Source organism: Clarias gariepinus, chromosome 22 (genome assembly GCF_024256425.1).
Source record: "Clarias gariepinus isolate MV-2021 ecotype Netherlands chromosome 22, CGAR_prim_01v2, whole genome shotgun sequence".
Lineage (NCBI taxonomy): Eukaryota > Metazoa > Chordata > Actinopteri > Siluriformes > Clariidae > Clarias > Clarias gariepinus.
Genome location: NC_071121.1, coordinates 23,740,028 through 23,763,269, shown reverse-complemented (window position 1 = coordinate 23,763,269; position 23,242 = coordinate 23,740,028). Strand labels below are relative to the sequence as shown.

At 38.2% G+C, this 23,242-nt stretch overlaps 2 protein-coding genes across 2 annotated transcripts; both read left to right on the top strand.

Annotated features, from left to right (window-relative positions):
- The first annotated feature begins 7,764 nt into the window (after positions 1–7,764).
- mul1b (mitochondrial E3 ubiquitin protein ligase 1b) lies at positions 7,765–13,962 on the top strand. Its single transcript, XM_053483418.1, has 5 exons — positions 7,765–8,014; positions 9,820–9,951; positions 10,027–10,114; positions 10,214–10,334; positions 10,420–13,962. Exons 2-5 carry the CDS (start codon positions 9,832–9,834, stop codon positions 11,135–11,137), a joined length of 1,047 nt encoding a protein of 348 aa, XP_053339393.1. The 5' UTR covers positions 7,765–8,014; positions 9,820–9,831; the 3' UTR covers positions 11,138–13,962.
- Positions 13,963–15,334: 1,372 nt separating this feature from the next.
- camk2n1b (calcium/calmodulin-dependent protein kinase II inhibitor 1b) lies at positions 15,335–18,269 on the top strand. The gene is made up of 3 exons (XM_053483046.1): positions 15,335–15,681; positions 15,777–15,970; positions 17,674–18,269. The coding sequence occupies exons 2-3, from the start codon at positions 15,805–15,807 to the stop codon at positions 17,742–17,744; spliced, it is 237 nt and encodes a 78-aa protein (XP_053339021.1). The 5' UTR covers positions 15,335–15,681; positions 15,777–15,804; the 3' UTR covers positions 17,745–18,269.
- The last annotated feature ends 4,973 nt before the right edge of the window (positions 18,270–23,242 follow it).

Genomic DNA, 23,242 nt, shown 5'->3' with positions numbered 1-23,242 from the left:
ACTAACACGATTGGCTATACATACTATATTACAGTACAGCATTCTTTAGAATTGTGCTGATGGTTGAATGATTTGTGTTAAAGGAATGACCAATGTCTGCCATCTCGCTCCATTCTCTTAATTATTTTCCCTGTTCTGGACATCCCTGGGCTTGCATTGCACTGGCAGAGGATGCATGCTGCATGCACGTGACAATGTACTGCAGACATGTGACCTAACTTCTGCCATAGAACATGCACGAACACACGTCCGTATCTTTGAACATTTGTATCTCAAATGTTTGTATGCTTGAATATTCATATGTAGGGCACTTACTGTACTGTACTGTACATGTTTCTACTGTATGTGTAGGCGGTCTAACCCTTAAACGAAGTTTTTGCACAAATCTTTTCTCACAAGTATAATCTATTCTGATTAACTCCTATAAGATACATTACATAAAATTTTCCACTTACTAGTTCTATGAATTCATTCATTAAAGTTATTTCTAGATAAGAAATAATAAAAAATAAAGCATACATCAGCAGTCTACAGCAGCTTCCTCGAGTCTGAGTAATTATCTGTGCTGGCTGTGTTGTATCCCAGGTGGAAAAGATGTGCATCTTAGCAGGTATCTGACTAATTAACCTCTTTCTGTTTAAAGCAGTGGAAGATAATTGACATTTTAATGAAACCAGTGCAGCAGAGTGGTACTTGTCAGGGCGCTCCTCTGCTGCACATGCTCAGGGTTATCTCCACAACCTTCTGCGTGGCTTTGTGCTGCTTACACGAAACTGTTTATCATGCAAACCCGAGTCGCTGGGTGGCTGCTGCTGCTGCTGCTGTTGTTGATGCCGCTGTTGCTACTGCTGTTGTTGCTGCACCGCCGCCTTTTCTGCTCAGGGAAGATTTATTAGTCTCTGACCTCATCACCTGGAACACTGTTCATGAAGAAGTGTTTCTGCAAAGCGACTCTTCTCAGTGGTTCCGCATACAGGAACACAGTGTGGCTGTTTTGTATAGACACATACTGTAACCTAAGCAGTATGACTAATAATACTGTATAAAGTATGGATTAAAATATACTGTATGCTGGTATATAAGTATAAATATATTGACCGTCGCGAAAAAGACTATTTTGAAAAGTTGCTTTGAAGCTGACACTCAGTTGCCTGCTGTATGGCATTCCTATTTTTTAAACATTTTAATTTTGGAACGTGCCACAGCTAGATTTCATAAAGCTACACTTCGAACAATTAATGCTTGGACTGCTGCTATAGACTTTGTTAAAGAATCGATACCGTGATTGGCTTTATGTAAAATGAACGTATGCGTGTAACACTAACCGCCGCCCCCCCTTTGTGTGTGTGTGTGTGTGTTTACATTTCTTTATTCTGTGATTCACTTATTATTCATTTTGTGTGTTCCTCCCCCTTTACATTTTTTTTCTTTTTACCCCAACTCTGAAAGTGTTGCATTTGTTTGTTTTCATTATTGAATTTCCAATAAAAAGTCATTAGCAAAAAAATTAAATAATAATAATAAATATATCTTTTTTTCCTTTGTAAGTTTTTATTTATAATAACACATTTATAATAACACAATTGTTACCTTTAGTGCATAAAAACTAATTAATTTAGTCGACAGACAAAATTGATGATAAACAACCAGGAGACACTACACTACATATGACCAGTTTCACAGGAAAACACAATAAATGCCATTTTCAGGCTTTTACTTATTTTGGCAAATTCTTTCCCTCTGGTGCGCAACAAAACCATTTCTGATCCTTTTTTTAGAAGCTTTGAACTTCCACATTCCATCTGTAAAATAACACATATGTTAGGTAGAGTTAGGTAATTTTATCATTTTGAGTCATACACACACATTCACATTTCATAAAAATTTCAATAATTCTTCTGATTGTTTAAAGCTGCTTTGCGATAGTCAATAGTTAAAAGCGCTATACAAATAAAATTGAATTGAATTGAATTAATTATATGATAATAACAACAACGACAGTTGTACTGGAATAGTTCTTACAAGAACAGTATTGTGTCTTTTGTAAAAACCATTAAGACCATGATAAAACTGTCTCTCATGAAGACCTTCCCAGAAAAAAAAGCCAAAACGTACCTCTGCTGCAGAGGAGAAGTTCAATTAGAGTTACCAGCCTTAGAAATCACCAATTAACAAACAGCACCTCAGATTAGAGCCGTTATGAAGGATTTACAGAGCACAAGTAACAGATACATCTCAATATCAACTGTTCAAAGGAGATTATTGTATAATTTGGACGCCTTCTGTATTATTTTACAATGTAGAAAGAAAGATCATGGAGTTAGAACTAACTAAACTGTAACCTGATGGAAACACTAATGTATGCTATAATAAAGCACTTACCTGTACTATAATAGCAATTTGTCACTGCCACTACTCTCTGTTTGGTTCACTATTCAATTCAATTCAATTTTATTTGTATAGCGCTTTTAACAATTGACATTGTCGCAAAGCAGCTTTACAAAATCATGAGAATTATATAAGTTTGTATGAAATGTGAATGTGTATGAACCGAAATGATAAGACTGTCCCTGATGAGCGAGTCGAGGACGACGGCGACAGCGGCAAGGAAAAACTCCCTGAGATGATAATAGGAAGAAACCTTGAGAGGAACCAGACTCAACAGGGAACCCATCACTTTAGGGGTGATAACGGATAGCTGGGATTGATCTGCAGTCGTGTGAGGCTGGAAGTTCAGTATAACAGGAGATTACTGTAAGTTAATATGGATTCCAGTTCATTACTGAAGGCTCAGGTAGACTATACATTAGGAAACCCCACTACAAGCTCACAATGAGCAAAAGTTTGCTATATCAAACTTAACCAACATATTACTGATACCCAAATACATTCTTAAATGACCGCAAACACAACTGCAGGCTGATTTATACATTGTGACAAAACCGTTGGAGCTTTTTGCAAAATGAAACACAGTTAACAAGTTTGACCAAATATTTTGCTTTTGCCACTTTTGTGACACAATAAAAGCATGCGCTACATATTCTTTATCAGTTTGCAATACTTTAATAAAAATTTCTTTATCTCATTTTGCCATCAAACCATATAATCTTTACATTCTCAGTCAAGTAAAAAAATATATATTAACAGCAATTAAGCATAATATTTTATGCATATATATTAATTAATATATAATAATATATTAATTAATAATTATTATTATTATATAAGCATATAATTATTATTATATAATTATTATTATATAATTATTATTATTATTATTAAGCATAATATTAATATATATTAGCTAAATTTAGGAACAAAGAATGTTTAGGGGACACCAGTCATGCCAATCAAAAGCTAGAGATTTAAAAGTGCTAAAGAATGATATGAAAGCCACTTATTATAAAATTTGTTTGTATTTTCTTTTCTTTAATCTTCTCAGGCTTACAACTATAAGCACCTGAGTGCTTGCAGAAACCTCAATGATGCGAGGAGGACAGCTAAATCCTCACTAAATCCTGCACAAAATGCAAAAAAAAAAAAAAGTACTCACATAAAAAAAAATTAAACTTTGCTTGGCTCAACAATTTTTGAACAGCTACCAGATGTATGTGAAACCAGAAGTACTGAAACTGAAAATCCAGCCAGAATGTTGGTCTGTTAGTCGAAACATTTTCAAGATTGTATGCCAGGGGTCGACTGTACTGAAATGATGTACAGTATGTGTTACATTAGACAACAAATATCTATTAAGGCTTGTCAAAAAATGATAGTAACGTCAACCTGATGAGCAGCAATGCAACTGAGCAGAAGATTTGATTATGCCAGCAACTTGGCTGAACTCCTTAAATAAAATATTTGTATCTTAAAACATTTTGTTATCCGAACAATAAGATGTACAAACATCTAATCTAATTTATTAATTTATCTGTAAAATATAAACCAGTATTTTACATAAAACATAAAATCTTAATTTATTTTTAAAAATACACCTAGTATTTATTTGCAATGAATTTATAAATTTAATTCAATCTGCTTTCACACCAATTTATTTTTTACAGTGCAGTAGACTTCCCGCGAAGTAGCAGGTGGCATCATGCCAACAAGGAGGTGATTGTTTTTAGTCTTGTGGGAGATGAATATAGCAGTATGAGAAGAAATTATTATATTTGACAAAGCGTGAAGCAGATTTGCCAGAACGGTAGGATTAATGGATAAGAACAAAACATATGGGTTAGCACAAAGGAGCATGACGTTTATCGCATTTATTTTGATATTGTATTTGAAACAATCAGGCTTTAAAGACCGTAATCCTGTATACAACCTTAAACTGTAAAAGAGTGAGACGAGAACAAGCTGCACTTCTATGAATTTTATTAAGTGCAGCGTCCCATCAGTTATCCACCAAATCCAATCCCGGCTCTCGCTCCCGCGGGCTAGTTGTGATTTGATGGCTGGAGAAGTGTCATAAGAAAGGAGTTGATTTTACACCTTTGAGATGAGCAACTTTTATACCACCGAATCAGATCTGGGGAAAAAAAAAAAAAACTGTCTCCCACATTTCTGGCCGTGAGAGACTGTGAAAGAGATTAGGGAGAAAGATTTAATACAGTGTTTAATTTGGAATTATGTAAAGAGAATGATATGATATTCTTATAGAAATCCGGGAGAACTTAAAGCAAAAGTAAGAAAAGCAGGATCCATGATTGCAGTTTGAAATAAATGGTTCTCAACATGGGAGATAAGAGGGATTCTCAAGACAATTAAAGATGGTCCAAGATTTTGAGAGTAGAATTGACACTTTATATGTTATGCCAGTGGGGTTCATCGATTGAGGAAGAAGAGGTGAGAAGAGTCATTAGAGATGATGATACATCACTGACTGTGTCTCTAACTTGCACTGAGATTGGTTCATCAAGTCTGTCAATTTACTCACTCATTCACTCACTCACTCACTCGTCTATACCGCTTTATCCTGTGTACAGGGTCACATGGGACTGGAGCCTATGCCAGGAGACTTAGGGCATGAGACAGGGTACACCCTGGACAGGGCTTTGAGTAATTAAGAGTACTCAAGTCTAGCCCGTTTCTTAAAACATTACATTTGTCACTTAAAAAAACAAGCGCAGCATTTAAACAATACAAACTCACTTCATTTAACTTCAAGTTAAATTAAACCACTACGTTTTTACTGAACAGCACATAGCTCATCATCCGCCATAGTTATTGTTTCTAAACAAGCTTAGCAAATGCACATAATGCCAGTGTGTGAATAGGTTAGAATGTATAGAGTGTTTTATGTCCTTAAATGTGTCTAAAGAATTGTAATGAGTGGGTTTGAGACTAATTCGCTTGTAGAGTTTGGAAAATGGTCAATAAAAGGCTTTTCAACGCACACAACTTTGGGTAAGCTCAGAAGCTCACACACTTGGCACAGAATCGGTTATGTCCAAAGTGATTGATGGCTGATCAAACTAAAAAACAGCCAATTCCGGTCACTGGCTGATTGACCGCTTCTCTCTATTATAAATGTAATAAATCATTGAAAAATCTAATTTGGGGTCAATGTACAGTATGGAGTTAATACATGAATCACGATTTATAACTGAACCAATTTACCCCCCACATCTCCACTACTTACCGCTATAGTGGTTAAAACTTGGTGGTCTTGATTTAAATCATTGTGTGATAAAAGGAAAGACATTGAGACAAGAACAGAAGAAGCTAGGGGGGAAAAAAACATTGACTTTAACAGCATTAATCCTTCCAGTCAAGGCGGGTGTTAAACTTCTCCATCGTCGAAGATCTGATTTAACTTTAGACATTAAAGGGAGAGAAAATTGGCAAAGGAACAAGACATTAACGATCTTGTTTACATCGATTTGCAGGTGTTTAAAGGCAGAAAGCCTCTGTTTAACGGAAATCTCTGTTTAAGTTGTAATGCAGAAGCATTAATGAGGAATTATTCACTCTTGGAAATTTACTTAAAGGTGCAATATTTTACTATTTGTTTAACAAATTAAGACAAATCTCAGAGATACCCAAAAGTGTGTGTGTGTGTGTGTGTGTGTGTGTGTGTGTGTGTGTGTGTGTGTGTGTGTTAAACCTCAAATATAATTGAGCGACTGCTGAGCCACAGCCTCCCAGAGACCAGCAGAGCTGAGCAAGCCGGGCGAGGGATCTTCTTATATGAGGTCACAATAGGGGAAAAAATCTATATATCTCTCTCTCTCCATCTCCCTCGCTTTCTCTCCCTTCTTGTCTGTTTTTTTTTTTATGCACACTGGGACCCAACTGAAGGTCTAAAATGACTAAGCAGTGAATTTTGCATAATAGACATCATGAATAATAGAAAACAAACCAAGGATCTGAAGAAAAGTGCATTTATTCAGCAGCTGTGGGTCTTAAACAAAGAACAATAAGTCGTTATTAGTCACCATTAGAGCGACAGATTAAATTCCATCCTCAGATGGAAGAATATCTCAGATAAATTGGGGTATCCAAATTTTTGAATTATAGTCAAAAATGTATACATACTGTATAGTAGTCTACAGTGGAACCACTATGTTATAATCAGGTTTCTTTTCTTAACCACCGGAAAGTTTAACTGCTGTCTGCTTTGCCAAGCCGCATTATTTTTTTTATTAGCTTTATTATTTGACAGTTGCAGTGTGCTGCTGCTTACATATTTTACAGGAATGACATGATTCAAGACTGCCATCTACAGTACAGCACTGACTCTCTGCTCCTGTGTTTGTTCCTTCTTAATCCTCCTTTTTTAATTTCTTTAATTTTATTGACTTGTTGAATTGTTTTTATTAATTAAAGTGTGTGTGTGTGTGTGTGTGTGTGTGTGTGTGTGTTACAGACAGACAGACAGACAGACAGATAGATAGATAGATAGATAGATAGATAGATAGATAGATAGATAGATAGATAGATAGATAGATAGATAGATCTAAAGCTATGAATAATACTTCTCACCCTGTATTCACCTAACTATTCAGGCTCCTTTAAGATAATAACATTTTATTGCTTTGAAGCTTGAAATGAAGACAGACTCAATTTTTGTTTTATCCAGCTACACTTACTTCGTAGAAATATTAACATCCAAGTCAAAGATATAACAAAAACATGTAATTATAAAAAAAATATTATAGTTGCGAGGACTGATGAGTGGGCCCAAGCACCCTGTGCCCTCGCCACCCTGCACTAAGCGCATGCATTTAAAGGGGACGTACAAATCTACCATTATGACATAATTTTATAAAAGTGGGAATTTTATGTTTAGACGTCCAAAAAGACTCAAATGCTGGAAAAATTGCATCACACTGTGATGTCACTCAATATGATGCCTTTTCACAGCTATTTATAGTATATGGATATTTGCATATACGTTATATTTATACAGCTCTAAGCCTCAATTATATACCATCCATAAAGTTTTTTTTTTTATTTATACATTCATTACATTTATTAATTAAACTGTAGAACAGGTTATTGGAAATAATTTATTAAGTATTGAATAGTCACTAAATTGGTGACACAGAACAAACAGAACAGTGGCTGTGAAACGGTTGCACCCTCCACACCACACCGTGGCGGTAAATTCATCACATACCTTAAAGTTCACATAAAAATCAAGGCTGCATTAAAAAAAAAGAGCACGGTTGCTCCCTAGGTGTGCTATCTAGTGCACCTCTGCCCTGTACAGTACTCCGTGCGTGACATGTTTGAATTGGGACGGACCCAGGGGAGGGGCTTTAGTGGAAGTTACTGGACGTGGAGAGTTGTTGACATTTCTCTGGGTCATTACAAATGCTAAGATTATAACATAGACATAATTGTTCATAAAGGTTTGACATAAATGTCGTTCGTTTTTATCCTTGTAAAACTGGGGTCTGTTTATAAAAACACAGCGCTAATGAAATGTTAGCCTAGCATTCAGGTAACCAGCCAGGAAGGACAAGCTAACCAGCTAACTAAAGCTACAAGACAAGTGTATTACACACAGGTAGGTTAGTTATCTCAGTGAGTGTGAGATCAAGCTTTGGTTTTTATTACTAGTATTATTATTATTGTTGTTGTTGTTGTTGTGTTAAAATATCATAAATAAAAATAAGAATGTGACTGATTTCACTGTTTTAGTTTATAGTTAAAACTAAAAGTCTGTTTTAGTAACCAATGACTCTGAGTATCTGGTTACTCTGCACATAGCCAAGGTCCATGTATATTAATATGATATTAAAACATTATATGTTGATATCATTTCCATATTAAGTATTGTTACATAAACAGGGAAGCTTTTCTGAAGGCACAATTGTAAGTGTACAGACAAGCTTCCTTGTTTATGTAACACTACTTAATATGCAAACGTACAATATGTTACTGTACTGTTTCATCCTAATAGAAAGTGACAGATTAAAACATATTTCTTATATCGTATCAGCAGGGATCACCTGATACAATATCACGATATACATTATAGGTGCAGGGTCATATTGCGATTCTATAAGTATCACGATTTTAGAAATATCCCAGCTCAATATTTGATTTTATTTCCTTTAGATTTTTTTTTACAATTTTGAAAGTTTAAACCTTTAAAAAAAAAAAAAGGTTTATTCAACAGCTTCACAACTAAATCGAACATACAGATCAATTCCAGGGGGGTTTAATTCAGTGATGAATCGCAGTACTTTTGTGCAGTGATTCACGTATCGACACACTGACTCTTGCCGTGACCGGTGATCCCCTCTGATATAAAAGATCTGTATCGAGCGCAGAAGCTTTCGAATGGCGCAACAGAAACACATTATTATGGCATTACACACGTTAAAAGCCTCCAATCTGCCCTTTACTCCGAATTATTCTCAAACCTGCTCATTACACACGTAATAGGTTTTAAAAAAAATCTATCTAGGAGTCAGTGTGGCGATATATGAATCGCTTCACAATAGAATCGCGATTCAGTCAACTAAACTGATTTTTCTCCTTATCTTTGTTTCTTATAAAATAATCCACTGGATTGTGCCGTCATTTGAGAAAAAAAAATCCCAAAAAATTTTTAATTAAATAAAAATAAAAAAATTTTCTTATTCTTAAAGGTTTTAAGTGGTTAATGGGATCTGAAAAGAAGGTTGGAAACACTGGAAAAATTTCCACGTGTTGTGACTGTAGTTTTCTACACCTGTCTTACTACTGTTACTCGTCGTTTTCATTTTCTTCTTCCTCATGGTTTATTGCTGGTTGGAATCCAGTAGGTTACTGTACATCATCACTGACCCTACGTCTCATTCTCCCTTATGATCCCGGCCCTGTTTTGCAGTCCAGCCTTCCAGAACCTTCTTCATTTTACTCACCCTAGTTCTTGGAGCTGTGCCATCATATCTATCCTTTCCTGCACATCCTTCCTGCACGAGAGCAGTACATGCTTAACAGTCCCCTGTTTATTGTCCTGTTGGGTGTTTATCTACTACAGTGGAACCTCGGATTGCGAGTAACCCAGAGTGTTCCGCAAGACAAGCAGATTTTTAATAAATTTTTACTTGAAAAACGAACTAGTCTTAGTTTACGAGTACCAAGTATCATGTATCATGCATGCGCTTCTTGTTTCGACGCAGAGCATCACGTGATCACAACTGAGCCAATGTTTTTCTCGCTTCCCCCCCCCCCAGAACCCCCCCGATTTTCTCCCCAATTTAGTCGTGTCCATTCCTCCCCATTACTAGATATGATATAACTTTTTTGGTTAGTCTTTAGGATAAGATTATTATGTGATGATTATAATTAACAAGCTTTTTCCTATTATCTACTACTCAGAGTTTTACAAAAATGGACTCCAATGGCAAACCGTCCACAGGCCAGCTCTTGCTTTTGGCCACCAGTTCAGCTCTCACTGCTCTTCTGTACTCAGTGTACAGGAAGAAGTCCAGCAATGCCACCAGATTAAGAGTAAGTAGGAAAATGATTGAGATTTGTTTGGCACAGATAACATACAGTAGCGCCTGATTATGTTCTAATTAACAGGAAGCCAAGAAAATATCATTAGATCAAGATCTGCAGAGCATCCTCGCCGAAGCTCCGGGCAAATGTATACCGTATGCCGTTATAGAAGGTATGGATGACCATCAGCGTAATAAGATAAGAATACTGTACGTGATTACGTCTAGTCTGATGGTAAACCCACAGAGTTTCTTCTCTTATTTGTCTTTAGGAGTGGTTCGGTCTGTTAAAGAAACCTTGAGCAGTCAGTTTGTGGACAACTGCCGAGGCGTGATCTCCAGACTGACGCTAAAGGAGAAGAAAATGGTGTGGAACCGGACCACTCACATCTGGTAAAACCTTGATACTTAAATAATCTCATTATTCGTTTGTAACAAATTCTGAAACTGACTTCCGAAACCGTTTAAAACCTTTGAGGAATGACTACGAGAAGGTCATCCACCAGCGCACCAACACCGTGCCCTTTGTCCTGGCGTCACACGACGACGATATAACATCCACCGTGCGCGTCATCCGCCCCCTGGATGCCGATCTGGACCTGGAGAAGACCTTCGAGAACTTCCACCCGGCCACGAGCTCCTTCACCAGCATCGTGGGTCACTTCCTGAGCGGCGAGCGGCCCCAGGGCGTGACTGAGATGGAGGAGATGCTGCGGCTGGGCGCAAACATCACCGGCGTGGGCGAGCTAGTGATGGACGGCGGCATGGTGCGCCTACAGCCGCCCAAACAGGGCCTGGCCTACTTGCTGAGCAACCTGGATTACGACACGCTCCTGGAGAACCACAAAAGAAGCGTGAGGCTCTGGAGAATCCTGACGGCGCTCACGGGTCTGGTGGCGTGCGCGACACTGGCGTACGTACTGTGGAGGCGCTACACCTGGCACAGGGAGAAAAAAAAGGAGCGGGAGATGATCGAGGAGATCGAAGAGCAGAGGAGGAGGAGGACAGACGGGGAAGAGGAAGGCATGCAGGTCGGAGCTTGTGTCGTGTGCCTGAGCCACCAGCGCTCGTGCGTCTTTCTCGAGTGCGGCCACGTGTGCTCCTGCTGGCAGTGTTACCGCGCGCTGCCTGCGCCAAAGAAGTGCCCCATGTGCCGGGCTACTATAGACCGCGCGGTGACCCTGTACAGCAGCTAAATCGTCTCTGAAAAGAGAAAAACTTTAGGTTTAAAAATTGTCCAGCATGGTTACGGGTGCTACGCTAATACCGGGTGAAAATCAAAGTCCCTTATTTAGCCTCCTCTTTAAGCACAACACCAAATGGGACATGCAATCTGCTCATCATATATACACTATACAGCGGTACCACGGGATACAAATTTAATCTTTTCCAGAGACAGGTTCCAAAGGCAAAAAAAAAAAATTAGGTGCAGATAATCTGTTCCAATCACCCCCAAAAAATACCAATATTACCAATTTCCAAAATTGTAATCATATTTTGACATATAAAAACAATTAAAAGATTTAGAAAAGACGTAAATTTAGTAAAATATATAAGAAATAGACTTTAAACCATGTTTATCATTCATTTTTTCCTTTTGCCGCCGACCGCTAAAAAACTTAACTGAAATTGGCTCCGTTTTCTTCTTGCTACCGTTCTTGATAACATTATTGCGACCCATGGTGCTACTGTATGTTCTGCACAAAATGCCAAAAAGAATAAAAAATGTAACTCGCTTCGCTTGGCTTTCCACTGACGCAAACAATTTTAGTACAGCTCCCGGACATACGCGCTCATATGCTGAAAATGCTTCAAATGCGGTGATAAATTCCTTGCAAAATTTCAGTTCTTAAGGTGAAATTTCTTTAGGTCGTGTTCATATGCCGAGGTACCGCTGTACACGCAGAGAGAGAGAGAGCTGATGAATAAAAAAATTGCGATAAACAGATGCTTAAAATACCTCAGTAACTCTCACAGTCAAGGAATTATTTGGTGTATAAGATTTGCTTTATTTCACATAAACTATGATGCTGACATACGGTACGATGGATTCATTTTCAGCAGGTGATTCTGACTGGGTTCAGTCAGAGTGTTAGAACAAGCGTTCCTGCTCTGATGACTGCTGCCAAAGAGAGAAAGACAGGATGAAACTTAAACAATATGAAATGTGCAGGTTGATAATCATCATATCTGTTCTAAAATCGCTAATGGATTAAAGCATTTGTATAATTTATTAAACTATATCAGCACTTCTATTAAAAATAGGAGAAAAGTCTGCTGATTTACTTGACCTCTGAAAGTGATTTATATCTGTGTAAAGATAGAGCAATATGATGGTGGGTGATTTTTTTTTTTTTTTTTTGGAGCTGGTATATACACTATATGGACAAAAGTATTTTCCTAAACCTGCAATGACATTGACATATCCAAATACATATACTTTAGTATGGAGTCGGTCCCCCTTTTGCGGCTTCCACAATAGTAAAGGGCCTTCCCCAAACTGTTGCCACAAAGCCAGAAGCATACAGTAGTATTGTCCAAGATGTCTTTGTGTGCTGAAGCATCAAGATTGTCCGTCACTGGGAGTAAGGGGCCTGACTAAAACACCAAAATTCAATAATTAACAGTTTTGTCCAAATACATTTGTCCATATTCATAGGAAAGGTTTGACACAACAAGCTTTATGCACAACATACTGTACCTGGTAAATAGATTGTTCAGGGGCTTTAAAATGCTTGAAAATCTTCATTTTCTTTGAAAAAAAAAAGATTACTTTTCATAAAAGGCTTCAATAAAGTTTTCTTTTGATGAATCATAAATTAAAAATCTTGGCTGAATTCTTCAATAAATAAAATCAGAGCAGTGGAGTGTTCAGTTTCAGCTTCAGATTTTCCCTGTGGAAAAGTATTTAGGATGAAAGATGAATTTTTGCGTGTGTGTGTGTGTGTGTGTGTGTGTGCATGTCTCGTTAACTTCAAAAGAATGTGAAAGAACCAACATTTATAGCTGCTATCTTCCAACCATGTAATTGCTGGAAGATATGCGCAGATACAGTATAAGAGGAAGCAAATCATTTCAGCCATGATGTTAGGGAAAATAATCAACTCTGGGCTTGTGATGGTTCATTAAACAAAATTTTTTACTACTGTAATTATTACTCTGCTTTATTATTATTTTTCTAGAATGGTTGAAGGTGGTATTCATATTGTTTAACCTCTAGTCCCAGCACAAATAACCAGCCCCACCCTTTTTCCCCACCCAAGGTTCTCCGGTCAGTTCTGTCGAAAAGAGGCTTGTGAATGCTTTCGCATTAATTTTGATTTGATTTTAAGGCAGGAGCCTAAAACGGTTAACTGCTTCTGAAAATATATTTGCATTTTAGTCAGTGTAATGTTTGTCATAAAGGATAGATTCACAATAAGAATTTACCTTGACCAAAAGAGGGCGCTGTCTATCTATTATCTGCAGGACCTTGCATAAGTAATTAGACTCCTTGAACTTATTTTATAGTTTTCTAACCTGGAATTGACGTACAGTAAACCTCATTTGGATGTATATTATTTGATAGATAGAATATTTCTAACATTTTGACCATCAGCTGCTGAGTGTAGAACCACTTCCCTTCAATATTATAGGTTACAAAAATAAAGGTATTTTTCTTTGTGGCTGTGCCATCTACACCTGGAAATGTGAATGAAGTCTACAGTAAATTTAGGTCCACTGACATTGCCTTGAAAAGTAACACAGGCCCCTTCTCAAGTAATAGTTACATACCGAAGGTACAGAAACATTCCTTGATGGTATCATGGCAGCAACCAGGGCAAATTGTGGGGAAAATGTCAAACAGATGAATGGGGGTAACTCACAGGTTAAGGCACTGCTGGGCCCTTGAGCAAGATCCTTAACCCTTTAATGATCAGATGTACCATGAGATGAAATGTAACCCGTCCTGGATAAGGGCATCTGCCAAATGCTGGTTAATGGCATTATTTTTTTAAATAAAAAATATGTATTTAAAGTATCAGTAGTAGTGGTGTTGCATTAGCTGTCTTGATTGTGTTGTTTTTTTGTTTGACATAAAAAGGCTTCAGCTCAGATCATTGCAGAACATCTGCTACATCCCCATTTAACCTCAAATTCAGAGTAAAATTAGGCAACATTAATTAAAGTAGGAATAAACAAAATAAGGACTTTTTAGAATATTGTTTAAATAAGCTAGAATTAAAATGATAAGGCATTTAAAATTATACAGTCAGTACTAGTCTAGCATTTGGATTTCTAAATTCTGGAACAATACTGGATATATATATATATATTTCAAAACAATAAAATAACACATATGGCATTAGGCAATTAAGTAACACCACCACCAACAGTCAGTTGTTATTTTAAGACATGAAGATCAGCCTTTCTGGAAAAGTTGTTCTTTTAAGAACTTTTCCAGAAAGACTGATCTTCATGTCTTAAAATTGTGTCGAGTGCGTTTGCAAAACCCATCAAGCTCTAGGATGAAACTGTCTCTCATGAAGACCTTCCCAAGAAAGCAAGACCAAAACTGACCTCTGCTGCAGAGGAGAAGTTCATTTAGAGTCACCAGCTTCAGAAATCACCAATTAACAACCAGCACCTCAGATTAGAGCCGCTTTGAAGATTTTCCAGGATCAGATACATTTTAATTTTAATTGATTATTGCATAATCTGGATTCCTTCAGTATTGATTGGTTTACGATGTTTAAAGAAAGATTTTTCTCCCCTGCTTTTTATTTATTTTCTAAACCAAACACTATTGTGTATACACTGTATCTGATACTTATATGCTGTAGAATCTTCCAGCTCCAGGCCCCATAATGGGTGATATATACATTACTGATTCCTACCTCAGGTTTGTGTAATTGTTATTCCCAGTTTGCATGTAGTGTGTAATTGACCTTATGTGTCTGTGTGTGTGTGTGTGTGTGTGTGTGTGTGTACAGGATAAAGTGGTACCATGAGTGAGTGACTGAGTGATATTCATACTTGCAAAATAATGAAGCTCATTTTTGCAGAATGATGATCCATACTGTACACACCATCAGCTTTGGAAAGGAAAAACAAAACATGCATGTTGCAGACAGTCAAACAGAACGTGCAGCTCACACAGTAATAAGAGAAACTCATCCTGATCTAATCTCGGATTTATTTTTCGCTTCCCATCAGCTGTTTTTTTTTTTCCCTTAGCTGTATTACGACTTTGAAATCATCCAAAAACACGACAACCCACGTGTCCCAAATCACACAGTACACACTTGTGTAGTGCACTATTTTTTGGGTGGGAGTTTTCTCTTTTTGTGTGTGTGTTTGTTTTACTCGTTGTTGAAAAGCTTACTGGGCGGGAAATGTAATGCTACACAGACGGAGAGTGTGCAAACCTCGCACCCTAACTAGTAAAGATTGAAAATAGTGCACGTTTTATTCGTAGGGACTATTTCGGACACGAGTACGTGTTATGTTGAATCCGTACTTTGGAAATAATCGTATCCGTCCGTCTGTGATTGGATGGTTTCGAGAAATCCCGCCCATCTGGATTGTGATTGGGCAGTAATTCTCACGATGTGAACCTGATTGGTTGGTTTCGGGGCGGGCCGGCCAATCCGCGCGCGGGAGAGCAGATTTTTACGTCGTTGTGATTTCTGTGCAGCACGTGGCTTCTCTGACTGTACGACCTGCTTTGAAACACCGAAACACCTAAAGAGGCTCGCGGGTAAATAATTTATTTTGTATAATTGCGTGTCTTTTGACATTTCCGGGTATTTAATTTGTATCTAAGACAGGTTTGTTTCTTGACTTTGGGTTTAGACGAAGACAGAGACAGAGAGAGATCATCATGTCGCAGGTGTTGCCTTACGAGGAAAACATAAGTCGTTTCGGTAACGATGGAGACGAGGAGCAAATGTCTCTCACCTGCCGCGTGCACAACACCAACAACTTCTACAGCTCCACGCAGAATAAACGGCCTCCGAAACTCGGGCAGATTGGACGGAGCAAACGAGGTAAGCACGACTTCCACACGACATGTTACCTTTTAAAGTTAATGAGGCTTAAAATTTTCAGGTACATCCAGATAGAGAGCAGATCAAAGGAAAAAAAGTCCACTCTGAAACATTGTAAACATTTTTAAATGTTTGATGTTTTATTATTATTATTATTATTATTATTATCTTTCTTGGTTTGTTTGTTTTTTGTTTTGGTTTTACAATGTGCGTTATTCATGTGAGAAGTTTGATGGATTGTGTTCGTCTGTGACGTCACAAGAGGGCACTATTATTGCTAGTGCATTTACAGAGGAGTTAAAAATGTATATTGCATGCCTTCAGATGTGTGTTAACGCAGAGGTTTCAGACATCATACCGTGGTCATTTGAGTTTCTGGATATGTCGGGTAGAATAATGTCGCAAAATGTAGGACCTTTAAAAATGGGCATATTATTGTTAGACGTGATCATGAGTATGTGTGTATTTGTGCCACTTCCTTGCCAATGTAACACATTTTAAAATATTTTTGCTCAGTCATGTTTGTATAGTTGGTTAAAATGAAATAATATTCGGTTCATCATTTTGCCTAGGTTGTGCTGAAAAGAAAAAAAAGGTATGTCCCTTTATACTGCACGAACCTGAGCCCGAACTGTATGTGTTATGAGGTTACAGTATATGAGGTTTCTCGTCTGCCATGCGGAAGGCCCAAACCCCAGCCACTGGATGGCAGTGCCGGTCCCAAGCCTAGATAAAATGGGAGGGTTGGGTCATGAAGGGCATCTGGTGTAAAACCCGTGCCAAGTAAGTGTGCGGATCCGTGGCGTCTCCTTGTCGGGAGCAGCTGATGCAGTAGTCCAACAACAAATCAGCTAAACTGCATGTCTTTGCACTGTCTGAGGTAACCAGAGGAAACCCACCAAGAACCAGGAGAACATGCTGGAGATGACATTCAAACCCACAGCCCTTCATGTTCGAGGTGCCACCATGCCACTCCATGGAGTTTAGCAGGAGAAGAAATGATGTTCCCGAAACTAAAGCGCTGCTGCATCACTTCCATCACGTGGAGAGAGGTTTAAAAAAGGCACAATCACTCCTTATTAATAATGACAACCATGGATAAAAAAAGCAAGCCATCTAGAGTGGATGTATCTTGTATTATTTGGGGAAGATTCCTATTGCTTGATTTGTAGTATTCAGGTGTCATATCATGTCATCGTCTCTCTCGTTCTCAGTGCATTTGCATTTCTGGTTCGTCTGTCTGTAAGGGTGTAAGCCCAGAGGTTTTCCCGTGGAAACACGAGACGAGTCGGTTCGCTTGTTTTCGCTGCCTGCACGTTATTATCTGCTCATATTCTCTCGGCCGTGGTTGGTGTAATGTCTGGAAAGATAATGTCAGGTCGAGGGATGGGTTTAGATGGATTACATAATGCGTGCGTGCAGGAGAGGAACGAGCGAGCGAGCGAGCTGGAGATGCTGGTGATGGGGATTTTAAAGTGGCTGGAGTGAGGAGCAGGCTGAAATGCATCATTCAGCTGGATTTAGTTGCATTAAAAATAGGCTCATTAATGAAATACAATTAATTCTTTATCATCATTATTCTTATTATTTCTAATTCATGTTTTTGTTTAAAAGCAGTTTTGATTGTGTTTCATTGTTTTAATTAGGACCTAATCAGATCTCCCCTCTCTCTCTCTCTCTCTCTCTGTGTGTTTCCCCCCCAGTTGTCATAGAAGATGACAGAATTGATGAGGTGCTCCAGAACACAACGGAAAAGTCACAGTCGAATGTGTAAAAAAAAAAAAAAAAATTACAAAAAAATTCAATCGAAGGACGTTTTTAAATGTTAGACGTCTCACCTCTGTGTGAAACGGCACTTTGCGGCGCTCTCCAGTATGGGTTGAATTTTTTTTGCACAGCACAGGAGGAGAGCAGCACCGGCGCAGGCTCTTACACAAAGAACACTAATGTCTGACCTACTGATTCTTCCTGAGGGCATGTTTTGATCACTTATATTTTTTTTCCTTCCCTTTTTATGGTTTTAACGGTCTAATATTTCTAATTTCTTGTTTAACCTTAGTGGTAAAGGTGCCGTCGTATTGTGAGAATGCATTAATATTAATAAGCACAAATCACAGACTAATGTGAAATCTTATTTTTTTTTTCTCTCTTTCTCGGTCTTTAACAGCGCACTTTTTTTTGGTTGGTTTTTTTCCCGTTCATTTTGTGCACAATGGAACTGTGAATTTCTTCAGTGATGTGTTTTTTTTCACTTTACACATAGATTTTTGCAGCACTAAAAGACAGTTTGTTTTTTATATATATATATATAAAATTATAATTAGTTTTTTTGAAACTTTTTTTTGATGTTGCTAATCGTAATTTTTGTTGTCGCTGAACTGCCTGCGCAAAAAAACAAAAAAAAAAACACTACTAATAAAATGAAAACGCTAACTTTTGTACGGAGAAGCGAGTTTGTGAAACTGGCTTGTTTGTAGCTGTAGTTCTAGCACTTTCCCGACGTGCTCGCCACTCTGTGCTGTACAGGATGTTCGTGATCACGATTCGTGCCAAATCTTGCAAAAGTATGCCAGTCGAAGCTGTGTCCGCCGTGCTCTGCGTACTGTGAAATTCTGCGAGCCTGGCCGTCCTGTCCGTTTCAGGGCTTTTCTAAACCGCTTTTGCATGAGACAGGCTGAAGTGCCTCGCTGTGTGGCAGTTAAACTGGTGTACTTACAGTAACTTTGGAATGACAGACCTCAAAACTCTTGATTATTACTTATCGTATATGTTGCACTTCTTACTGTTTAACAGGGCTACATTGATTACGGAAAGTATGACCATGGAAATGTGAATATACAATAAAAACCAGTACAAATTATCATCCCTTGTCATTCGTTTCTGTATTTTCTCTTTATCTTGCACCACACTTTACGGATGCTTCCGACACGTATGAGATCTCTGGAACTAATCCTTAGTAATCCATGCACTCATAAGGTGCATTTTTTTTTTTTTTATCCTTGTGTGCACATACGCTTCTAATCACAAAGCAATCTAACTTTTCCATTAGAGCAAGGGATGTCCAAATTGGGATTTTTGATTAATTGTATAATAACACAATTATGAGAGTAAAAACTCTTTATCTTATTATAATCCCTGCTACACTAATGCACTCAAGCTAGAAAGTTTTCTCAGTAAGCTGGAGCCATGTTTGAACTTTCTGCTTGATGCCTGAGACGCTGGCCTCCCAGGAACTCCCTTAATGGCCCAAACATACTGTATGGATATGGCTTGGATCGAGGTCGGAAATGTATTCCCACCTTAGGTATGTGTGCGTGGAGTTTGCATGTTCTCCCCATGCTTGGTGGGTTTCCTCCAGGTACTCCGGTTTCAGTCCAAAGACATTCATATTTGTCTACTTGGCGTTCTCAAATTGTCCATAGTATGTGAATGATGTAAAAAATGGGAATAAATACAATGCTATTTGCCATTGGCTTCCAACGTCTTCTGGACAGATATCTATCTATCTTAAACTTTCATGTTTATCTGATGGTTGGCTATGGGCAGTTTGGAAACACCAGTGAGCCTACAACACGTGTTTTTGTGTTGTCCCTGGGTCTTCTCATTATTCAAGGAGTCTGTTTAAAAGAAACATTCTCTGGATTCATGCTAAGCAAATGTTAATCAATATTTTGAAAATGAATCATTTGCAACTGGTTTGTGCCTGCATCTGCTAGAGCATGTTAGAGTTGGCTGGCATGGCAACAGCGAGGCGCCCCGTATTAGCTTGTTAGCTTTCATTTAGGCCCCTGAACCAACACCAGGTCATCAAAATGCTCAATTATTCAGCGCTCGTTTTCAGTTAATCAGCAGCTCTTTATTCAATGTTAGCACCGAACACTCTCAAGAGCCTCTCCTGGCTCAAGAGAAATGCTGTTAAGCATCTTTTTTTTTTTTTTCAATGTTCCAATGTTCCCCAGGCTCTAAAAACACTTTCCAAGTGGTTCAGCCTAACTAGGTTAAGTATAGGTATAGCAAATAAACCTGGGCAGTGTTAGCATGTCCAGAGATCTCATTAGCATCTTGCGCTAGCAGTATTAGCTAGGATCTGTAAATTCTAGCTACGTTGGGTATTCTTATTGCTCAAAAGTGGACGAACGGACATGGTTTCTACTTCAGCGTATGCCTACACGACACATTGTGTGCAAAGCCGATATATAACACTTATTTGTCTAGCCTGAAACCAATGCCCCATGCAAGGTGGTTGCCATGGAAACATTTTTTTTTTTTACCACAAAGGGAGACACTTCAGCTGTGCTCATTTCCAACAATTCATTCATTATGGTGCATTTAAACGGATGGCATCATTTCAGGGGAACAATAGGTGAAGAGCTGTTTATAGGATCATTTCTGCATCCAGGCTACAACAGCAGTGCAGTTGAATCCATTTCTCCTTCGGTGCAGCTCAGGATCTCGCTCTCTCTTTCTCTTCCATGTCTTTGGGCACCATAACTACTAACACAAAGCAGAGGGAGGGACAATCACCACATCAAGCTCCCAGGACAAGCAAATTATGTCAGGGTGGTTGTTGTTTTTTTTGCCCAGTGGACTGATGACTCAGTACATTACTTGCCAGGACACCAGTTTTTTGTTTGTTTTTGTTCTTCATCCAACCATGGACAAATTGTCCCTCTTTGCTTTCACAGCTACACAAATGCAAGTACTGTAGATTCCCGCATGATACCACAGCTATCTATGGCCGGGTGGCAAAAAGCAAACTTGGCCATGTATTTTTTCCGCCGCCTGTCAATCACAGCAGGCGATTATGGTATCTATGAGCTTAGGTACACTCAAAAAAATAACTTGTTGAATGAACGTAATTAAATTATGGAAAGAATTTCCACCTGATTTAATGGCTTTCTTTCAGCATTAAGCAATTTTGTTGGCCCAACTTAATGTTCTTAGGTTCAGTCAAATTAATTTTATTAGGTTCATTTAACTTATTTACTACAGCTGCGTCCAACATAATTTAATACTGTTAACATAAATGAATAGCGTTGGTACAACACATTTTTCAGTTGTAAATTAAGTTGATCCAACTCAAGTAAATTTTAATTTCAAGCCCTGGTCAACAGAATTCTGTGAAGGAAGGAAGCATAAGACAAACGGGATAAAACAGAGATTTTTATTTTACACCAGCAGCAACTTACAAATTAAGTCTCAATTTGAAAAGATGTAAAAAACATAAAACACCACAAATAAGTATTAATCATAGAAAAACAATTAAACACCAACAGAAACGTTTTGTACTTTATAACTGTACGTTATAACTTAAATATGACCGTTAGAGACGGTTGGTCAGGAAACTCCTGAAGTCAGATACAGTCAGGACACTTTCACTCACAAACTCCTGTGAAAAAATACAGAGATAGATTCAATTAAAATTCATGATACTTAATTTATCAAATGAACAATATTTATATTTTCTTCCTCTCGCTTCACAACTCATGAGAACAGACCGAAACCAGAACCGAACCGCAGATTAAGCACGCGCATATAACCCTCAGTATTTTAAGTGTAAAAATACAAGAAATAGCTTAAACCAAAATAACGTGACTAAACATCGCTAAACAGCAGGTGACATTTATGTTCGGTATTTCGTTTCTATTTAGAAAGACGGGAATTAATTCCTGCTTACCTTTTCCACACGCCCGCCAAACGTTTGTCTTCTCAACACGCTGTGTTCTCTTCTCGCGATATTTCCGGTTTTGCTATTTCCGGTTTTCATAGTGACAAGATCTCTTTGGTTTATCTCAACATGATTAAATCTAATAAATGTTAAGTTGTTGAATTTTATGTAAATACAATATCATTTATTCATGTTCATCTTGGAAACATGAAATTATTATGTACAAAACACATATTACATTTTAGTACATGTAACAGGTAGCCATGTTTATTTTTTTGAGTGTACTGTAAGCATGAGAATGCATCTGGATACAGTTTACGCCCGATCTATTAGAAGATTAGAAGAGTTTAAACTTGGGGACATGGGCAAAAAGCATCCACGATGAGCATCAGGGTTTTAAACTAGCAAAATTTCCAGTGAATCAAAAATATCAGAAGTGCATGGGCAACTATCAGGCATGGTCTAATACAAGTAAGATCTGACATAGACATCACCTATGAACGATGTTTTCCTCAATGAGACAGGTGTGGTCTAATTCCAGCATCACTAGGTCATATGCTCTGGAATTGCATTGGACCCAGACCTAATATTAGCTATTTATAATGTTGGTACAGTAGTGATAAAGTGTTGAGCTGTCTTAAAGTCAGCATACAGTGATTGAAGCTGTGGAACTCTTAGCACGCAGGCTGATTTGAACTAGAAACAAAAAAATCCACCACACTGCTCAACTCTCATTAAGGATGTTATGCCTCACTGACAATGGAAAACAAAAAAAGAAGACTGACCATTTTTATGCAGCATGGAAGCCATTTATTGACTATTTTCATAAAAAAGCAATAATGGAGTTGGTGTAATGGTGTAGTGCACTGTCGCCTTGCACCTCCAGGGTCCGTGTTCGATTCCCGACCAGACTTGATTCCCATCTTTGCATGCATGGAGTTAGCTTTTTCTCCCTGTGCCTGGTGGGTTTTCTCGGGGTACTCTGGTTTCCTTCCACAGTCCAAAGACATGCGGATTTGGCTAATTGGCGTTCCCAATTTGTCCATAGTGTGTGTTTGTGCCCTGTGATGGATTGGCACCCTGTCTAGGGTGTACCCTGCCGTGTGCCCTAAGCCTCCTGGGACAGGCTCCAGGCCCTGCGACCCTGAATACAAGATAAAGCGGTATAGACGATGGGTGAGTGAGTATCCTTCGGAATAATGACAATCTTTAAGAAGTGTATTAAAATGTTGTGCCAATTTAAAAAAAATTAAAAAAGAGAATGTAAAATGAAAAAATAAAAAGAAAGTAATTATTATTCAGATATCACTTAAACATATATCGTAAAGATATCTCAAGACAGAATACATGTGTGTGAATGAGAGGAACCTAAGTGGAACGGCAAGGCTACAGGGAGCAGAGGTAAAGAAGGTGCAGGACCTTAAGTTCTTAGGGTCAACGATCCAGAGCAACGTAGAGTGTGAAAAGGAGGTGAAGAGGCGGGTACAGGCACGTTGGAATTGGTGGAGAAAAGTGTCAGGTGTGTTGTGCGATAAAAGAGTATCAGCGAGAATGAAAGGAAAGGTGTACAGGACAGTGGTGAGACCAGCGATGCTCTACGGCTT